The 22144-nt window shown below is 37.4% G+C and overlaps 1 protein-coding gene across 15 annotated transcripts in view; it reads right to left on the bottom strand.

Moving 5' to 3' along the window:
* DST (dystonin) overlaps nt 1-22144 on the bottom strand; it is a 289372-nt gene that overhangs the window by 81028 nt on the left and 186200 nt on the right. For 9 of the 15 annotated variants that reach the window (XM_088162255.1, XM_088162245.1, XM_088162257.1 and 6 more), the window contains 15 exons: nt 21968-22114; nt 20747-20980; nt 19455-19607; nt 17227-17460; nt 15636-15905; nt 13382-13927; nt 10830-11006; nt 8104-8227; nt 6038-6246; nt 5451-5768; nt 5108-5274; nt 4417-4573; nt 4035-4161; nt 1498-1560; nt 455-690 (listed from right to left, as the gene is read on the bottom strand). In XM_088162255.1, coding sequence (XP_088018381.1) covers nt 455-690; nt 1498-1560; nt 4035-4161; nt 4417-4573; nt 5108-5274; nt 5451-5768; nt 6038-6246; nt 8104-8227; nt 10830-11006; nt 13382-13927; nt 15636-15905; nt 17227-17460; nt 19455-19607; nt 20747-20980; nt 21968-22114 — 3162 coding nt within the window. The remainder of the gene's footprint in view (nt 1-454; nt 691-1497; nt 1561-4034; nt 4162-4416; nt 4574-5107; nt 5275-5450; nt 5769-6037; nt 6247-8103; nt 8228-10829; nt 11007-13381; nt 13928-15635; nt 15906-17226; nt 17461-19454; nt 19608-20746; nt 20981-21967; nt 22115-22144) is intronic. The other 6 variants (XM_088162250.1, XM_088162251.1, XM_014891770.2 and 3 more) reach the window with 1 other exon arrangement.

Below are 22144 nucleotides of genomic sequence, written 5' to 3'. Positions count from 1 at the left end.
AGCATGACAGGGCTGCTGAAGAGAAACACTGCCTTGGAAGAGACATAAGCCGCTGCAGCTGCAGAGACCAGGAGGTCTGTGGAGCATCAGTGAGCCAGCAGCTGCAGAAACAGCTTTTGGACAGATACAGCCCTTCAGACATTACAAGTAATCTATTATATACCTCTAAAGCACTAACATCAAAAAAAGTTTATTGCATAATCAGTAGAGCCTCAACTTTTCAAACTGTCCACCAAAATTATTATTTTCTGACCTGCAAAACTCATTCTCTCTGACACAGTGCTCCTTTACTCCACTGACACAGTTTGCCAGATTTGCTCTAAGCCTGACTAATATGCTTAGTAGGATCAGTTAAATACTCTCTGCAACATTAAGCTCGGCTGAGATATCAGTTATTTCATAGCATCTGCCTAATAACTACAAGAAAAAGTATTTGTTTGAAGGCACAAAGTACCTTATGTTGCTCAACTTGGGCTTTAACAGCTTCACTATCTGTTGGAGCAGCTTCCCAGTCTGATGCAGTTTTGTCCATTTTTTGCAACCATTGCATCATTGAGGCCGATTCTTCCTGAATATTTTGCATTTTTGAAAGCATACTTTCTAGTTCTGAAATCTTTTCATTCAGTAAAACTCCCAAATCTTCATAGCTGTGATTTACATTAGACATAGCTTGTTGAACAGTTGTCAGTTCTGTAAACAGAGGTGCACGAAGACTGTGTTAGAAGTTACAAGCCCTTACAATACTGAATGTACTCAAACAGTATTGAACAGTACTCTGAGCAACAGTAGCTAATAGTCCCCAAATAAGAAGTCACTGGATATGTTAGTTATTTCCAATCCACTCTAAATGTGGCACCACTACATCTGAATGAGCTAATATAAGTTCCTATTTGCAATAACTTCTTATTTCACAGAAATCATTACTTCAATACATACAAGTGCATAGACACGTTTCAATCTTTCTATCCATTGCTGTTTTACTATTTTAAGTAACAATTCCATGACCAAAAGTTGAATTGACTGGGCTACAGTTCACCTACTATAAAGTCCTTATATAAAAGTTCCTTTGTTTCTCTAAGAGTTAGTCACAGTGATACAAATGTATATAAATCGTGTCTTTTTATACATATATTTGTGTATACACATGTTGTGAATGCTGATGGGTATTAAAGTTTCAATCCCCATTGAAAGGTATTTCTCAAAAGTCATGTCTTATATTAAAATAGCTAACCCATATACATTTATAAAAGTATATATTGATTTAGAAAACAAGGCTAGATTTGGTTGGTCTTCAAAGAAAAGAATGAGATAAGTATTGTTATAATTGCCTATATCATGCCCTGGTCAACGTAGTTGTCTTATGTGATGGTGACGTGAAATTTCAGTCTAATAATGACTGCTACAAACAAATTTATGTACAACATTTAAAAACACTTCCATATTTAACAGTAATTGGCAAGCAACATTTCTTTATTGCATGGTGAAATTTTTACTGACCTTTATTTTTCAAGAAGTCCTGAGTTCCTGGAGCTCCTCCTTCACCATTTAGAATTGTGCCACCTGTGGATCAAAAGAGATGAAGCCTCTTGCTTATCTGAGCCTTTTCCCACCAAAACCCCAGCACTTCATTTCCTCTTCAGAACAGCATGATCCATATCTGTCACCACAACATCACAAATGAAGCTGCAGGCAGCCAGAACCATAAGTGGTATCACATAGGCAGAGCATGGGCACAGTGGGTGGGGTGTTCTTAGAAGGGTGCACATATGTATGATACATCAGCAACCCTACTGCTCACAGTTCTGTACTAAACAGTGTCCAGGGCCAAGGGTTTATGTCCTAGCTATGAGGCCTATTCACATCCAGATTGTTAACATCACTCCCTTCCTCTCTCCCAAAGGACCCTGTTCCCTATGAGAGCACTGTTTTACCTAGCTGTGACAGGTATAGCCTGGCAGAGGACAAGCTGGCAAGCGCTGCCCTGAGGAGAGAGCACTAAACATTAAAGAGGCCCAGAGTGCCTATTGCAGATACCACAGCCAAGGGCACTGCTTACTTAGGGCACCTTTACCCACCAGGGAAGTGGTTGAGATACCATTCCTGGAAGTATTTTAAAAACATATATATGTGCCGCTTGGGGACGTGGTTTAGTGCTGGACTTGGCAGTGCTGAATTAATTTTTGGGCCTCATGATCTTAAGGGTGTTTTCCAACTTAGAAAGATTCTATGGTTTATGTGCATTGTAACTCTGTACAGAAATCTCTTGAAACCAACTGGTTTAGTCCTTCCCTATCTTGTCATAAGCAAGACTCAAGCATGTGCTCCATGACAGGAACTGCAACGTGGCACTCTTACACCTTACTGTCACTTACTGTCCTTACTGTCACTCAGAGGCAGCCCTACCTAATTAACCATAATATCAGCACCTCTGAAACCAGAGCTAATGGGCTTTGTAAAATGGAGTCAGACCAAAGAGCAGGGCCACATGATCACACTGCAGAGAGCTGCAAGGAGAATCACTTCCCTCTCTCCTGCACATATGTATTCCCAGAAGAGCAATTAACAGAGGAAGATTAATGGTTGCCTTGGAAAAGGCTACACATCCCACCCCCAGTACCAGCTGGACAGTGAGGACTGCATTAGTGGCAGCTGGAGGATGGCAAGAGAAAACAAACCAGATAAGAGAAGTCACAGGCCCCAGCCAGAGTCCTGTAGCTCTTCATGCCCTTTTAGCTGGACTCTGGTATTTATAACTGTGATAAAGTGATACACAGTACAGCTCTTGTCAAGGAGAGCAAATGTTCTGGTCTGGTGGATTATAGCTGCTCTTATTTAGCTACTTAACTATTTTTTCTATCTGGATGCATAGGAATAGAAAAGAGGGAGGAGAATGTGCCCAAATAGATCATAGAAAATTCAAAAATGTTCTTTGAAAGATTTTTATTTAAAGTTAAAAAAAACCCACAAAATCAGAGGCAGCTATTACAAAGAGGTATAAGAAAGAAAGAAAACGTTCTACTTTTGCCTAATAGGTATCCTCTATTAGTCCCCAACCTCACAGTCATTTGCAGATGACCAATGAGGGCCAACAAACTTGAATTTATTTCCAGACCTAGTCAGTTCAAGAATTGACTGAAAGTGTGCTTATTGCCATTAAAATGCCCAATGTCCTTGAACTATGTCTGGAATCATACTTGGCAGAATTATTGGTTTCTGTAAAACAAATTATATTTAGCATTAGGATTTTAAAAAAAAATGGAAATAGACTTGCTATATTTAAATTATGATTACCAGTAGAATTTAGCTGCAGGTCCAGACAGAACACGCATTTTGGCCCAGGAAAATCATGCTGAGATACAAAGTTAATTCCCTTCTGTGTTGTTGTTTCAACTAAAACACTTTAGACTAATACTAATTATGATATCATCTTAGGATGAGTATCTTTACCTAGGCTCATTTTTTATATAAACCATCTCCTCATTACCCTTCTAACAAAAAGTCCTCGACCCTGCAAAACCTTTGTGTGTTTGCTTGGTGTCACAGAACAGCCTTTTGGCCATTAAAAGCAGGTATCTCTGTGCAATTATATCAGAGTTTCCAAAACATGGTTTGTATTTGTCCTGCTTGCAGACTTGATGGATGTGTGAAGCACTGAACACTGATCAGAACAAGTCCATTTCTCATTCTCAGAAGCTTTTTGGGATGAGGTGAAGGCAACTGTGATCCTGTCATTTTATTCACTATCTGGGAATTAAATCACAGCTCTAGGACAGGTTAAATTTTTACATCACCGCACTTTTACATTATTTTGGCAGAGTAAAACAATGAGAATGTGTGCTGAATTACTACAGCAGCTAGACAGTTTAAATAGAATCACAGCAAGCAATGGTCAGAAGAGACATGGCTAAATGTTTTCTCACAAGCTATAATATTCAGAATGCTAATCCTAGGGATGAAACAATATTAATTTTTGTCTTATACAGGTTTTAAAAGTTCTTGGAATATTAGGCTTACCTGATTAGACAAAAGCATACCTGATTTGGCAACTGCTCTCAGTTTTGCAGGAGAAGTCACAGCAGTGATTAAGTTACACAGCAAAGTTCCTCTGCTATTCATTTTCTGCAGTTCAGGTGCCTTTAATGTCCACTCATCTTTTAAATTCTGGTTAAGAAAGATAGTAATTTGTTCATTACAAAACTGACTTCAGACTTAAGAGAATTAGTGCACAGAAATGAACAACTTTCTTGCTTGGGAATCTGCTGCAAAACATATAAAGCAAATTGGAATGTAAATGCAGACTGCAAACCCCCTAATCCCAATTACTGTGACTGCTTACACCTTAAATCTGTATTTCAGTATTGGCAATAGATGCCTTATCTCCTTCAGCCAGATTTCATTTCTCCTGCAAAGGCTTACCAATGTATCTTCCAAAGGTTTCTTTAACTCCTCTGTATTCAGAGAGGGCTGTGCTGCTGGAATTCGTTCTGTCGTCTCTTTTATCCATTTCTTTAATGATTCTACAAGAAGCTCAAAAGCATCCATTTGTTTCTGACAAGATGATACATCCTCTTCTCTAGACAATTAAAGACAAAGGAATGACAGTATTCCTTCTAATAGTTAAACCAACAAATATTAATCTGATGTTATATTCCTAAATTCAAAGTGTCAAAAAGCTAATTTTATGGATATAAGCAGAACATGCAAAACCTAGTCTTACTGCAAAGGTAACTTCTATGGAATCTCCTACAATTTCTCTAGTTTTCCTTTGCAGCCTGATGCTAAATAGCACTCTAAAGCAATATACACAAGCAGCAATTTTTGTTCTGTCACAGAAGGGGAAAAGTAGGGGTTTCTTAAATTTGCCAAGAATCCTGTGAATGTCACAATTGAAAAATTACTTATCTTTATGGCCCTTTTTAGAGCTCATGGGCCAGAAAGACTAACTACAGAGGCATTTTCAAATAGAATCTTCTCTTTCCAATAAAAAACCCTTACTTACTCTGGTAAAGTGCAATATCTTGAGATTGCATACAAAAGGATAGCAGTAATCACAACATTCACACTGTATTATTAGCCAAAGTGGAAACACTTTGATTATACAACTTACTTTTCTTTTATTGTCTCCTCTACCTCTTTGAATTTCTTTGACAAAGCATTTACTTTTTCTAATACCAGTGCTTTATCTCCAGGAAGAGCATGGAATGAAAGTTCTTCAAGGAGCTGCTTCAAAACTTCTAGATCCTTCTTGTGTTGTGCCAATTCTACACTAGCTTCCTGCAAAATAGGATTACATTCTTCATATTAGACTTTACAATCACTTGTTCAAAATTAACCTCTTGATTTTAGATGACCAACCAATGCTAGGAAAAAAAATACCTTGTTTCTTATTCAATCACTTAGATGAGTTAGACTAAGATTGCACAACACGTACAAAGTGAATGCTACAGTACCTGCATGTATTGAGACACTTCACTAACATCCTTTCTTGGTGCCTCTGTCTCACTCAGTGTCTGGTTTTTCTCATCTAGAAATGACTGAAGTTTTGTTGACAGACCTTCAAATAACTCCACTTTAGTCTTCAATTCCTCCATTTTCATAAGCTTCTCTCTATGCTTGTTACTTGCATCAGAAAACCGTCCTGCAAGTTCACTCATTTTAGCTTGCAGTGTGGAAGCAGTGGATGGATCTGCTGTTTCCATGAACTTCTTCACTTTTTCATTCATAGTGTTTATGCTGCTTTGGCGACCTGCAATGTCTTGCTCTAGCATCTGAAACATACAAGAACTACTTTGTATTACTTGCAACTAAATTTTAAGAAGTGAAATTCATCTACCATATAAAGCAACAAATCACTACAGCTACATCATCAGTGTAATCTATTTCACCTACAAAAATCCTTACAAGCAGTGTCACTTCACACAACAGTCATCTTTACCAAGTATTTTGAATCCATAAAAGGTGCCAACCTAAGATTTTAATTCTTTTTTGAAATCTGAATTATCAAACAAACGTTTCTTTTTCAAAGAATGCTACTTACAATGCTTTTACTAATAATGTCCTGAATAGCAGCAGAATTCAAAGGCACTTGATCTTGTTCTTTAAGGCTCTTTTCAACTCCTTCCATCCAATCCAGCATTTCATCCAAACCATCCTGCACACTTAGGGATCGTGTCAGAGTTACTTGAAGCTTCTCATTCCTTTCATTCACAGATTTGGATAAATTGTCATATCTCTCCACGATATCATCTGATAAAGAAAAGATATATTTCAAGTTTTTCCTCTAGCCAAACTAAGCTTTCAGCTTTCTTCACCAGCACTCACCAGTTGAGTCAAAAATTGCTACATTAGAATGAAGAAAAGTCAGCTTTAGTCAGTAAAAACATGGAAGCAAAGACCAACAACTTCAAAAAGAGCCAAGAAACACACCAGACAAGGGAAATCAGGGAGTAGCATACAGCTGTAGTGCCCAGTGTTAGAAACTGATTCCCATGTAGTTCTAGCTTAAGACAGCTGTTGACTGTTCCCAAGAAATAAAATAGCAGAGTATTAACACAACTCTTCTACAATTATGTCTCTTACATGAATGTGGGATCTCAGAGGTTTTTCCAGACGGTTCTTCATTAGACATCCAACACTTTCAAAATAATTATTGAAAGTTACAACTTTCATGTACCTCCCATAGAGTTTTATCACCAACTCCAAAGAGTCAAGCCACATTTGTTCTATTTTGTTGTTCTGCAAGTTATTTATGGGATGTCATGAGGAGATAGCTGGGTGATACACAGAAAGCATCTTCAAACTTCAGACAGTGGTGAATGTCCCACTGTGATACTTCTCACGATTGATAGGAAAGATTATTAGGTGTAGGTGGTAAGGTTTTGGTGGTGGTAAGGGTTTGTTAGTGACAAGTTTTTTTGGCTCATGTGACAGCAGGTCAAGGGCTGCCCCATGGAAGACACAGATGGTTCCAGCCAACTCCAGCTGACCCATCAAAGGGCACAGCTGAGCTCCTCAGCCAAACTGCTGACACCACTGGAAAAACTTATTTAAGAAAAGGGAAACCACTGCATGGGACTGAGAAATGAGGGAAAGGAAAGTATGAAAACAGCCCTGCAGACATGAAGATCAGAGAAGAAAGAGGGAGAAGAGATGCTCTAGGTGCTGGAGCAGAGAAAAAGGCTTTCCCTGAAACCTGTGGAGGATGGAGGAGCAGATAACCACATGCAGCACATAGAGGACCCATGCTAGAGGAGATGGATATTTCCTGAAGGAAATGTAGCCTCCACCCACACTGGAACAATATTAGCCTGAAAGATTTCAGCCTGCAGAGAGGTCCCTCACCGGGGCAGGGGAAACGTGTGAGGAGGAAGCAGCAGAGAAATTTTGGACTGACCGCAAGCATCCATTTCCCATCCACACTGCACTGCTTGGCAGGGATAAAGGGGGACTAGTTGGGAAGGAAGGAGAGATGATAAGCCTGGAAAAAAGAGTGGGATGGAGGATAGCGTTGCTGTAATTTCTCCTTGTTTCACATTTCCTAAACCCGTTTTATTTGGCAATAAATCAAAGTTAACTTTTGCCAAATCAAGTCTATTTTGCCCGTGACAGTAAAAAGTGAGTGATCTCCCCATCTTTATCACAACCCATGGTCTTCTATCTTAATTTTTATCCCCATGCACTTGAGCAAGGGGAGTGAGAGAGAAGGTGAGTGGGCATCTGGCAGCCCACCACTGTCATAGACAGTTTCTTAAAGTTAGAAGGAAGTAATTCCTAAGCTAAGCAAACTTCAAATAACTGCTTGTAAACAGGTTCCTTGGAGTCATGTTTCTCTGGAGAATTTATGATCCTCAGCAAATCACTACCTCTGCTCAGCAATCACTATTTCTGTAAAAAGAAAAAAACGAAATGACAATGAAAAGCATATGGATCCATGTAGGAGAGAGACTAACAACAAAATGACTGTGTTGTAATGACTTGAGACTCAACAAAACATGGACTTGAACAGTGACATAAGAATATGGAAGCTCTGTAATTATTGTTTTCCACAACCTGCATGTAGACACAAGTGATAAAAAGAGGAATTAAGAAAAGCAAATATTTTACCCAGTGTTTTCTGAATCTCATCTTTGTCTGGTGCCAACTCTCCCCTTGTGTCCAATAACACTTCAGCAGCTTTTTTCAGTTTTTCTACAGCAATTTGGTGGTTAGACACTTGTCCCTGAAGAACCTGTAAAATTCCACTATTATCAGTTATGGTTTTCAGTACAGTTGATATTTACATTTGCAAGACTTGAAATATGTCACAGAACCTAAACTTACTGCTGGGAATAAACTAATTCAGTTTGTGACTTCTCTTTAAGAAAAATCCTGACCTGTGGTTATGGCTGCTGTTAACCTTCTGGCCCTTGTTTTAGTTCATTCACCATCTTTTTTACCTTATGTTTTAGAATGCTTATCTGATCCAGCTTATTTCTTGCATGTAACTTGAAATGCATTTTTTTATTAATTGTTCCTAAAGCCCCTTTGTACAGACTATTATAAACACACTTTTCAATTCAGCATCTAGGAACAATTCAGAGGGAAAAACATACAATCAACAGCAGGAGTTACACATTCACCAGCCGTGGTATCAACAAAGGATCAGGCTGATATTGTAGGACAAACAGGAATAGCATGAAACAAGATGAATTTGCCTTCACATTTAGGAACCCCTGAAGAAGTGTGGCTGAATTTTGCCCAGGTTTGTCCACCTAACCAAGGAACACATGTTCAGAGACTAGCCCAGCCATGATTTTCTCCAGAGTCAACAAAGACAGTAAGGCTGAATCAACTTGTAGTGGCTTTATCTCTCTAGTATGTAAGAATACTTTAGGGTAAATAATCTTTAAATTATTTCAGGCCTCTGTGCTAGTGTTTGTTTTGATTCTCTTGAATCTTATACAAGTCCAAAATGAAGGGAGATCTCATTTATTTTTTGATATTCATTGATACTCAATGAATATATGAATCAAAAGGTAATCCCATGTGCCCTGCCAGCACAAAGAAGTCTTGTCAGTGCATTCAGCACTGGTGCTCAGAGAATAAGACTGTGCCAGGGCACAGTACATCATCTTGCTGACCCATTTGACACAATGAGTCTCCAAGAGATCTGAAGAGGCTTAGGCTAGTACTTGTGTAGAAAGAAAGGGAGAAAAAAAAAAAAAAGATGTACCAGAAAACCTTGTATGCTAACAGAAGGCAAGCAAGCTGATGCCAGAGGCAGTGAAGAATATTCTGAAGAACAGTTAATCCCCATAAAAAGATTAGACCTCACCATGCTGCCAAGGTCTGTGTCTAGCTGGATTATCAGCTGCATGTGTTGGCTACAAGGGACAGCTTTAACTTGCAACACCTGACTTCCTCAAAATACTCTTTGTTTTGCTTTCATTAATTGGCTTGCTTTCTTCAGACTCCTGTTTTTTCTCTTCCTTTCAATCTTTTGACATTTTGTACCCTCTCTCTTCTTCCCTACTCACAGTCATTGAGTGCTCTTTTGTGTGGCAAGTAATCCATTTGGACATTTCATAAAAAGAACCCTAGTACTCACTCCTTTAGTATTACATCCATGAAAATTTGCATTATAGAGAATATAATTCATTTTGGCATAAGGAACAAAAAGTTTAAATGAAGCTTCAAATTGTAATTGGTTTTATTCCTACTCTTCAAGTGCTTGGAAGCACAGATGTACCTAAAGATTCACAATTTACACTTTTAATTTTGTTGTCTTAAACATGGCTGTGATTTGTCTCCTTTTGCTGTCATGCATCAAATTCTTGGCATTTCCAGTGGCCAATTTGAAAGATACCATAGATAAATGTAACTACTGCTCAGGCTGATGTGAGGGAAATGGTTAAAACACGTACTTTCCAAAAGGCATTCACTATCATTTTTCACTAGTAAATGTGTCTGGCCTGCACTGATACTTCCCTGAGCACAGACAAAACAGTGAGGAAGTGCCTGACCATTAGTCTTGCTCACTAAAAAAACAAATAATCTTGCATTTTATTTATAATACAGATGATTGAATGTGTTTATGAAAATATAACAGTCAGTTCAAAGATGATAGACTGAATGAAATGTCATATAACACCCCATATACTTGAGTTTTTAAAGCCTTCTCGAAACCTGCACTTTATACAGGTATCCAGAGTTTTACCTTCACAAGCTCTATCACTAATTCGTCTTGTCTGTACTAGGATTTACATAAAGTCATGAGGTACATCCTCAAAAAATAAAAAATACTGTTTTTCTGTGCAACACAAATTATGCTAAATTCACTCTCTGAAGGGTATATAGCACTGGGTGAAACTGAAACAGGCAGGCAGACTACTCACATCACACTATTCACCTGGTATGATCCCTTTCATGATGAAGTAACACACAAATGTGAACAGAAAAAAAAACAAACCAAGAGTCACAGCCAACAATCAAATGGACTTCTCTGTCTGGAGCCCTATCCAAGCCTTATTCTGATAGGCTTTTTATAATGACTAAATACTTGCTTAGTTCAAAAACTTTCCAGATTTCACCCTATCATTTGCTAAGTGATAAAAAACACATCTTGCTTTCACCACTGCTAATGGCATCTTAGTACTCCATTTTTTTTCACCTGGTGCTTTTCAGATATTGCTCTGGACAGCAAATTTCACAACCATAGAAGCTGTATGCCCACATGTAAGGCAAGATTTTGGCCTGCAGCCACTTGGATTGTATTAGATCATCCTGTTTTTCAGACAAAAAAAGCAGTTCCTTTTAGGACAAAAGTGCTGCTGCATTTTAAAGCTTTTCACCTTAGTTTCTTCAAGTTGTCTTTGGAGATTTTTGGGATCCACTGCAATTGGCTCTGATAGTTGTTTGTTCACAGCTATTTCAGAGGCCTGGAGACCTGACAAAAGTCCTGATGAGGCATCTTCATAATGCTGGTATTTATCCACCAGGTCTTTAAGATTATTTCCAAGGATGCTACACTAAAAGAGTAAAAAAGAAACAAGAAAATATGCAGGCATTAAACTGTGTGCTGCATTTCATACCAATCTCAAAGTTATAAATTCCTCCCTGTAATACCACATCATTTTTTCCTGCCATCATTTCACTGTCTAACTGATGTCTGAACTGAGACATGGCAGCTGGACAGGCTGTGCAGTCTGTGCTCCTAAAGGGTGATTTAGGATTCAATCACTGATGCAGGTGGGAAACTGGAGTCTTACTTGCCGTGTTAGAATAGGAAAAACTTCTGGAATAATTTTTGATTCACCGATATAAAGATTCTTTATCAGAACTCTGACACCAAAAATGTAGAAATATTGAAAGCCACTGGAAGCTATAATTTTTTTTTTAAATCAGGAGAGATATGTATGCTCATTAAAATACAGACAGTGGAGTATTGTTTTCATAACTACCTTACCTGCATAGTGAATCCAAAGTGATATGGTTCAGTATTGTACATATACTTTGTTTAATTCACTTAAAAATGTCATCTGAACAAGATTCTATTAGTCCTATATGTTAGCATGCCCCAAAATATTTACGGCAAATTGTCACATTAAAAAGTCAGTGAAACTCTTTCAGACTTTCCGGAGATGGTTTCACAAGCAAAATCTGATTGTATCAAGTCATAATATTTATAAACAGTTACATTAAATATTTATATGCTGAACCTTCCAGATACTGTATTTTAATATTTACAAATGGTACTCGGTCTCCATCTGGTGGGCAGATATAGAACATGCTTATTTATATAACCAGTTAACCAAGAACTGACTTTAGGATTCCTTCAACAAAAAACCCTATAAAAACATGTCTCACACGTGTCCAAATACATATATATAAAAGCAAAAGCAATCTAAGTATTTATTAAAAGCAAGAAAATTTTACAAAAGGCAAAAAGGTTACTACCAATTCATTTACCACTTGAAAAATCTCACTTAATTGTGAACAATCTCACTTTTTGGAATTCTATCCTTAAAGACACAAAAGATCTACTTTGTTCTGCATATTTGCTGTCAAATATTTAAGGCATGTCTAATTATAACCCTGCTAAATGTATATATGGAAAGGATAGAATTTGGAAAATTGACAAATCCACCTGCTGGCATGGGATTTTTATGTGCATAAAAATAAGCTCTCTGAAAATTTTGCTATCTTTACATTTACACTCAATTCAATAAAACAACTGGAGGAAATCTAGCAGAATTCAATAGAATTGTCAATTTAGCGTCCATGTTCATACCAGTTAAGCAGGAAAACATGCTTCTGTAAATGAACAGCTGTCTTGACAAACTGAGAAAACAAGTTTTACACTGGTTTTTTAATCATTCAGTCAAATACATGTCTTTATAGAATTTACATTTCTGAGCATGAAAACCTTAAAGAGATAAAAATTTCCAGACAAAGATGGCCGCTGTTGCAGACCAGCACTGTACCAGTGGACAATGAAGCTCTATTAAGGAGTTCAAACCTATGATCTTAGAAAAATATGAAATAGTACAGTCAAAGCCTACTGACTGCTCTCTTCAATGGTTTAATTAATAATTATCTCAAAATCTTCCAGTTCTGGAATATTATCAATATTGAACAATACATGTTTTTTTGAAAACAGCTGGAAATTTGGCATGTGAGACTAGCTGGTGATGTTTGTCCAGTTCTATCAGGTAGATTCCATATGTGAACCTGGCACAGAGAACTAGATTATCTTCCCTCTCTAAGGTACATGGAGGATTTTGCACTGCTAATTACTTATTTATTAGACCTAATCTGATCTTGTTAAGAGTAAAACGTTTACTTGGCAGAGCAGTGGAAAATAATTGCTGTCCTTAAATCACTAAGTTCTTTCATGCCTAATGCTGACAACAAAGCTCACATTGGGACAAACTATTTCAGGGTACAAATTAAATTAAAAATTTACCTGCTATTTTTGGCATAATCTCTCTCTTTTTACATTCATTTTGTTAGTAGGGAGCCAAGTAAATAAACAGCCATTACTTTATGTTACTTGCAATATTTCCCACATTATACATCTGAAAGTATTACAATCCAAAACATTACTCAAGGCATTCTGAGCTGCCACAATCTCAGAGGCTGTTTAAGGCTGGAAAGAACAATGAAGAACTCTGGTCTCATTTCTTCCTTATAACACAAAGTAGAAAGTATCATCCATTCTGACCTTTAACAGTCTGACACTTGACTAAAGTAGGTCTTCTAGGAAAGTATCTTGTTCTGTTATTTAACTTTGAGAAACAGAATTTACAACTTCTCACTGTTTGTTTCATCAACTAGTTCCTGTCTACACAAATTGCTAAGTCAATTACAGTAGTCATTCCTATTCAGTATAAATAATACTTACTTTAGTATAGAGAGACTTGAAGCGATCTGAAGCTCTATCCAGTTTATTTTGCACTTCAGCATATGTAGCCGAAGTATCGATACCATCTTTGTCAATCTTCACACCATCTCTTTTGCTACATGACCTTGCAGCATCCAAAACTCTTTGTCCAGAAATTGTAATATAGCGTAAATCCCCTTTGTGAGATATAACATCTTCTGAAAAACTCTTCTGCCTTTTCAGTTTGACCATAATACCACTGAAGTCAGAAGCCCCTGCCTCCAAATTGTCAAGTTCTTGCTCTGCCTGCTGCAGCCACGTTTCAAATTCACTATAGTCTGCATCGAATTTCTCCAATTCTTCCCGCAGAGAATGGGTCAATTTCATTTTTCGTTCTGATTCAGCCAAAGCAGTCTCATATTGAGCCTTCAGCTCTTTCATGTTCCTTTGCATCTTGTCTTTTTCTTCAGGGCTAAGGTAGTGCCCTTGTTTCTCAAGCAGTGCCTGAGCAGACTGAGTTGCTACAATGATAGCCTGCTGCTGTGAAATAATTTTCTCATGTTGAGCCTACAAATAAAACAATAAATTACAACCAGCACCTTCTCACATGGCTCCTTAGAAAAAATACCAAGACCATCAAAATGAAAAAAGGCTTTTCTAATTTTAAGATTTTATTATAAACCCCCAATTGTTTCAGTAATTTAAGTGAAAATGTGACTCTTGGTCATCGTATTTCTGTGCAGTTAAAAAATGTTACAAAACATTCAATGGTAATTTTTGCCAGATGTACAGGCCATGAACATATGGAAATGTTCAAGTATCATTGCAACTCAGCAATACCTGGATGTATTTATCACATAAACATTTTCCCCTGTACTTCCAAATCACCACTCTGTAGTGCAAAACTAGACAATATCAATTTCTTTAACTTTTTTCCTAACAAAATTAATTTGCTTATTACTTAGCATTTATGCTAGTGTAAGGTAAGGTAATCAAAAATTTCCTAATTCTCTGCCTCAAAACGGGATTTAACAAATAAAACACTCAAAGGTAGGCAACCTTCCAAATCAAAACTCTCCATGTCCCATTACAGACAAGCAGACTGAAAGGAGTAAAAGCATCAAACATAGTATAGATAGTTTCTTCTTACACTTAGTGAACAAAAATTATTACTTCAGTTTTGAAATTTAATTTTTCAAAATCAAAAGCCATGATTCTTATCAAATAGAGTTTGTCATAAAACAGGTCCATTTGACATTAAAAATTAAGACACAATCTAGGCATCCAAATTTTTCAATCCCATAAAATATTTAAGTCCATGAACTAGTACCATATTCCAAATGAAAAACAGATTTCAAATATATTCTTTCAAAAAATTATTCATCCTTGAAGGTCTCCCATGAAAAATAGCTATGTAAAATAAATAGTATGTTTTTCTTCCATGAGTATAATGGCCAATTATTCTGTAGGCACTAGCTGCAGAAATTAACTGTCAAAAAAGTAGAAGTAAAAATACCATGTACACAAAACCCAATAATCCTATTTTCTTAGGTTGCTTTTGGGGTTTTGGGGTTTTTTAATAAAAAAGGAAATCCAAAGTACTATCAGCTACAAGCATAACAACTGTCTTTTAAAGTGTCAATCAATTTACAACTAAAGGTTTTGGTTTCTCAGCTGTAAGTCAGCAAACACCATAAAACCGAATTCTTATTATTTTAAATGCTTCTGACTTACCAGGAAAATCTATTTTTAAAATGCTGCACTGTAATTTTATGTAACTCCCTGTTCTGAAGCCTTCAAACACTGCTTTGCCCATGTGCTAAAGTTGTAGGAAATGAAAACTAGAATTTCAGTAAACTATTATTTGCAGCAATTTGCAATCAGCATTCACAGGGAATTAAATGGGGATGAATCATCTGGGTATCACATAGATTTCTGAAAAAGTCACATAATAGGTATGAGTTTATATTGCACCTTTTTGCATTTTATTTGCCTACATCAATTTCTCACTACAACAAATAATACTCACCACAAAGATTTTTTCATTTACCGTGCCGAATGTGTTCTTTCTCTTATTTTGTAGGAAAGAATTATAGTAACAGCAAAAAAGTGACAAATGTGCAATACATTCTAACTACCGAAATTCCTACCACTGTGTATTACTTATTTTCCTAGTGCTTGCTCCAAAGCTCATGACAGACAGGATGAGACTGAGTTCATTTATGTTGAATAAGGAGTGACACACCTAAATGTTGAATAAAGCCAGTAACAATACCTTGACTTTCTGATACTGCTGGTTCAGATTATCATCTATGCTTTTTACTAGTCCATCCACCTGAGTTTCAATGTCTTGCTGCATTTCCAGCAGATTACCATTGACATCATCCTCCTCTCCTTCCAAAACTTCTTCAAAGTGTGTTCCGTTCTGTTCTATCACTTGCTTAAATTTCCGGCCGTGCTCTGCTTCTTTATCCACATTTGATAACCAATCCAAAAGGTTTTCTATTGTATTTTGACTTTCTTCCAGCTGTTCTATGGCTGCAACCTACATTGAAATTTCACAGTTTCAATTTAGAAATCTTCTTTAAAGATCACAAAGTATCAAATAAACATATAAATAAACCATTTAAAATACATTAAAATCATAGAAAATTTTTGATTAGTACAGAGGTTGCTGTTTATTTTATAAGAAAATAAACCAACAGTTTATTAGTTACCCAACTGAAATATGATATTACCCTCTCCACAGTTTATCAATATGTGTGGGATTACTTGGCCAGGTTTTGGAATCAGGAGGGCTTGTAGGGCTGGCTTCTCTGAGAAGCTCCCAGAAGCTTCCTCCACGTCCAATAGACCCAAAGCCAACGGGCTCCAGCATGGACCCATCCCTTGCTAAGGCCAAGCCCATCAGCAATGGTGGCAGCAACTCCAGGATCACACAGTAAAAGGGTAAAAAAAAAAAGCATGAAAAACAGCAGCCTGAAGAGAGGGGTGAGAACACATGAGAGGAACAGCTCTGCAGACACCAAGGTGAGAGCAGAAGGAGGCGCAGGAGATGCTCCAGGTGCCAGAGCTGAGATTCCCCTGCAGCCCCTGGTGCAGCCCATGGTGGGGCAGCTGTGCCCCTGCAGCCCATGGTGCCATGGGGATGCAGAGATCCACCTGCAGCCCGGGGAGGACACCCCACTCCAGAGCACATGGGTGACCAAAGGAGGCTGTGACCCTGTGGGAAGCCCACACTCGAGCAAGGCTTGTGGCACAACTTGTGACCCCATGGGCTCGTTCCACGCTGGAACAGTGTGCCTAAAGGACTGCACCCCATGGAAGAAACCATGCTGGAGCCCCTGGCAAGGACTCACACTGGAGAAGTTCATGAAGGACTCTCTCCTGTGTGAGGGACTCCACAATGGAGCACAGGAAGAGTATGAGGAGTGCTCCCCTCGAGGAGGAAGGAGTGTCAGAGACAGTGTGTGATGAAATGACCACAATCCACATTCCCCATTCCACTGGCACCAGTGGTGGGAATGAGGGAGAGAACTCCAAAGCTGAGTTCAGGAACAAAGGAGAGGTAGAGGGAAGGTATCTTTAAGATTTAGTTTTTATTTCTTTGTATCCTACTCTGATTTGATTGGTAATAAATTAATTTCCTCAAGTCAAGCCTGTTCTGCCTGAGAGACCAACTGTGAATAATGTTGCCCTGCCCTTATCTCAACCCACAAGCCTTTCATTACATTTTTCTCTCGCCTGCCCAGCTAAGGAAGGAAGTGATGGAATGGCTCTTTGGCATTCAGACAAGGTCAACCTATCACACAACTGTAAGACATGAAAAAGGTTTGAATAAAGGTATGAAATGGTTGCCTAAAAACCTTTTCTGTTTCCTGCTTAATTGCTGTTGTCATAGCTTTATCCAATTCTTTTTTGGACTCTTCTGCCTTCTGGCTAAGGAGCAAACACTTTGTCTTAGCTTCATTTAGTTTTTGTTCCAGAATAGTCTTGTCTTCTTGTGACAACTTTTCTCCATTCTCTTTCAAGAAGGTTTCAGTGTTTTTCACAATCTCTGCCAGTGTCTGGGCACTTGTTCTCATGTCTTTCTGTATCTCCTTTTGATAAAAAAGAAAGCAAATAGGAGTAAGTAAATTATTCATGAGATCTGTTTAATTGACTTTATTGGAACTCTCTCTCTTCTAGGGGTAAGCACCACACTGCTCCTTCCTAGCAGCACATGATATATTACTAAATTACAGAAAATTATTAAAATCAAAGGCATCAATATCTGACAATGTTGTTGCAGCTCAATCTGTCTTTTCTAACTTTTTTTTAAAGACTGCAAATGTTTGCTTACAGTCCTATTCAGACTGAAGCTGCTTTTTTCCCTTTGTTTAACAGTTCAAATATTGCATTTCCATATATGCAGAAGAAACATTTTTTTAGAAATCAAGACTTAAGTAAATCTGCTACACTGCAGTTAGTAAAGTGAGTCTCCTGACAAATTCTGGTCCATTAGTCTCCTAACAGAAAGCTGCTGAATATAAGCTGACTGAACAGACATCAGAAAAATTGCAATCATCTTTCCTGGGTGAAAGTTTACCCATATTTTTTGGGTTTGTTCAGGTCAGAAATGGCATACAATTTTTTTTCTTCTAATGTAATCAATCACAGTATTTCAGTTTCTCAAGAATGTTTACTTGCATTGAATTTCATAGAGGACAGATCTTTAGTTTTAATTTACTCAAAGCAGTTTTCCTAGTCTGCCTCCCAATAATCTGAGAGAAGCTTTAATTGTAATGATTATACTGTTGAATACATTCCCTCAGTTACTAAAACAATTACATTTTTCACCTTTTTATGCATAACAATCTTGGAGATGCAAGACAGAACATTTGATCCTCATTCTAGACTACAGATTTTGCAGCAATTATAGAATACTGCAGCTAAAACTGCAGCTCATTTTAACATTTAAGCAAGTACATTACAAAGAATTTCCTGAGGATCCTGTATCAATAAAAGCTTCTTCTGTGACCAAGATCTCTGTGCTCCCTTTCAAACAGCACACTGAGGATGAAAGCTCTGACTTGTATAAAAAAAGACTGTTTTTAACCCCCATTCCTTCCTAAGACACACTTTTCAAATGGTGATTCAAAGAAATCAGTCAGAAAATAACAATTAGTCTGCTAAGCAGTCACAAACAGCTGATGGAAAAAAAAAAGAGACATATGCTGTATCAGTTCCTCACTCCCCATGAGTACCCCATTTAGGCAGGTAATAGACATTAAAAGCTACCCCAGGAGTGTCTGTATGATTGACTGACTATAAGAACAACTTTGACAAACTAAATGCATTACTTCAAAGACAGTTAAAGCAAGGCAAGATGAATAAGGAAATTTCTCCTTTTACAGAGCACTGGAGCTCTACAGTACAGTAAACTAGGACTAAGTGGAGGAAGTGCACCAAATCCTTCAGTCCTTTAAACTATCATAAACTGAATATCCATCAAGACAGAGTAAAAGCTTATAGATGACTGGATACAGCTGAAGAGCAAGGAAAGCAAATAAATCGAAAGGAGTTTGCTACGTGATGACACCAAAGAGATTGCTAGAAACACTAATAAGAACCAGAATTCAAAACAAAACTAGAGTGAATCAATGGAAAGCCTCAGGCAAGAGAAAACGTAGCAGCAGCATTTTTCAAAGTACTCTGAACAGGAATAAACACTTTCTGATAGCAGTTAAAAAGCTGACTAAATTATTTTAGCATAATAAACGTGTGGTTTTATCACATTCAACAGGAACAATCTTAAGCTAATATATTAACAAAATTCATGCCTGCTTCAAGACTGCTTCTTGAAATGTGTAGCACATACTCCCTATTCTAGTGTCTCCTCATTTGGAAGTTTCTCTTCTCCCACTGGCACATACTGGATTGTATTCACAGGCAGCAGTTTAAATGCATGCCACTAAGCCTTTACTTTTGGTAGGTCAAACAAATCTATTTTATTCTCCTCTCACATGACAAGTCTTGTTACTCAACAAAAGAGCCGAGTCACTCTCCTCTGCACTCAGCCTTCTTTAACTTCTCTGACCAGAATTGTGCATACCTCCTGTTTGGTCTGGTATTGTTCCAGCTCAGCCTTGCTGTCTCCAATAACAAGAGACTGTCGCTGTCCAATGAGTCGATTTTCAGTCTGTGTAAGCAAATCACAGATTTCCTGCAGCTTCTCTTTGCATTCCTGCTGCCGTTCAGCCACATCCTATATTAGAGCCAAGTACAATTGAACAGTAAGACAAAAAATCCTTACTTCAGGAACCAACACTCTAATAGATATTAGAAATCTTTGAACATCAATATTGCAAAGCAATAATTTTAGAAGTATGCTGTAAACATGATAGCAGTGGTACAAAGAGCAAGATGAACATACAGACGTTATGGATAAACCTCAAATATGTTGTAAGTAAAAGAGACCATGTTTGATGGAATTGCCCAATAGAAGTCTGGCCATGCACATATGTGAAGGATGAAATCTCCAAACTACAGGAGTGAAAATCCAGTCTCTTAAGCACTTGAAACCTGTGATAAATACTATTAATTCTGAAAAAAAAGGACATCAAAACAGAGGTTAGTTGTGAATGTGAGTTAGCTCTTTTTGGTATGCATAACATGTTACCTGAATAGAAACTGTGGACTTTTTGAGCAGTAGAGAAGAACAAAACATGCAAGCTCATTTTTGTTACAAAGTCATAGAAAACTATCTGTGCCTTTCCTATACTCAATTTTATGCTTCTTTTACAAAATATAGTAGAAAGAAATGTTCTTGGAATGGTAAAATAATACAAAGTCTTCAGAGTACTAAAGCACTTTTAATTACACATAAATGGGGGCTGAGGTGGTGATTCTGAGTCCTAACAGTGCTGCTATGAGAGAAGAGGGGGTGCTGTTAAGCTGCAGCATCTTATCAGCCTCTTTTGATTCTACAAAGGCTGCTAACACTTGCCAGCTGCAGCCATGCCAGCTGAAGAAGTAACTGGCCCAACTTTACTCACAGTTTTCCCAGTGCCCACACCTATTCAGTGATCAATATAGCTCAGATCAATTACCAATACAGCTGCTGAAGAAACAACACTTGTGACAAACCTCAAGTAAACTTCTCTCATTGCTAGAAAGAGCAGACCGGTGTCTGTTCTTAATTTAATATGCTGTTTCTGTGAGTGTACCAAGGAAAGACAAAAATGATAATTCACCAAATTTCATCAACATCATCTTTGCAGAACTACAAATGTATCCATAGTAAAAAGGCAAAAGATAGAAATACACTCAATAGTGCATGCTGATATTAAAATTCCTCATTCATAGACAGAAACATTCAGCACACATTTACACAGAAAGGCAAACCTTCTGATCACCCAGATCTTGCACTGCCTGTAACTGAGTCTCTAAACTTTCCACTTGAGAACTTATTGCTTCCTGTGCTTCCTGAAAAAATTTCTGAGTGGTATTTAAGAGCCTCAGCAGCTGTTTGCTCTGATTAGGAGAAAGATCTTCAGCATGTTCAGAAATGAAGAACTGAACATCAAATGCAGTGGACTCCAGTTGCATTTTTTTACAGCTGAGCTCTGCAGCACTGTTCTGTAAATGAAGTGAAGGGAATTATTAGCAACAAAGAAAAATTGAGTACAAATAAACCACAAGTATCCCTACCATCTCTTCTCAGCCCCTATTCCAGAATGCTTTTGGTAGACACTTTAGCTGTGGAAAATCAAAACTCAGAATCATACTGACTCTTTCAGTATGTGATCTTTTACATCTCTATTTCTTTGCTCTCTCGTGGATGTTTGAAAACTGACTGACCTTCAGCTCTAAAAGATTTATGGCAGGTTAGATGTAACATTTCTAGGTTCTAGGTCTGGAGAATGAGAAATTTTAAAATATATACTTGAAACCATTCCTATTCTTAACTCCACAGCAAGAATGTCACCATTTCTAGCAATGTGGCAAATTCTGCCAACAGCTACATACTGTGAAGCCCCTATGGCCATACCATTTCTCTGGAACTTTATTTAAGCACATTAAAACAATTTTAAACCACAAAAACAATCTAAATAATTTTTATTATTTATACATATAGAAGTAAATGAACTTTACCTAAAAATCTGATGTGCTTTGTTTTCCATTACTCATTATATGGAGTGTGTAATGAAGATACCTTTTTATCTTTTCCTATCTTGTGTTCTCACACATAAGTGATTTGGAAGACAATTAAACTTCAGCAAAGATTCTGAACCCAATGCATAAAAACCCAATTTTAATCACTGAAATATTTGTATTATAAATTAGATTTCTAAAAGGCTCAGATTTATTGTAACAAATGTAAGTAGAGCCAATAGCCAATAGCTCAGCAATCCTAACTCTATGAAACTTTTTGTGCAAGTGAAAAAGCAAATCAACAAGATTTTATTACTGGATAATCAAATAGTTGTCTTCTTAAATAATTACTTCTACTCATCTCTTTAGGCAATAGAAGTTAATGAGAAGGAATTAAAAACCTAGCTAATAATTAATAATAAGGAGCAACTTTTGCCAGAAGCATCAACACCTGCCATAAAGAGCACTTACTTTAAATAGCTGTAAACTTTTCTTCATCTCTTCTATATCGTTAGTATTCATTGTGAAGTCATTCATGATTTTATTGTTCTCTGTGATCCAGTCTGAAAATCTCTGAAGTTGGTTTAGAAGTTGCTGATGTAATCCTGCAAGCTTAGACTAGAAAGGGAAGTTGTATATTTATTTATG

Source organism: Sturnus vulgaris, chromosome 3 (genome assembly GCF_052056855.1).
Source record: "Sturnus vulgaris isolate bStuVul1 chromosome 3, bStuVul1.hap1, whole genome shotgun sequence".
NCBI classification, from domain to species: domain Eukaryota; kingdom Metazoa; phylum Chordata; class Aves; order Passeriformes; family Sturnidae; genus Sturnus; species Sturnus vulgaris.
The sequence above is the reverse complement of the archived record's forward strand: the minus strand, read 5'-3'. Positions and strand labels throughout refer to the sequence as shown.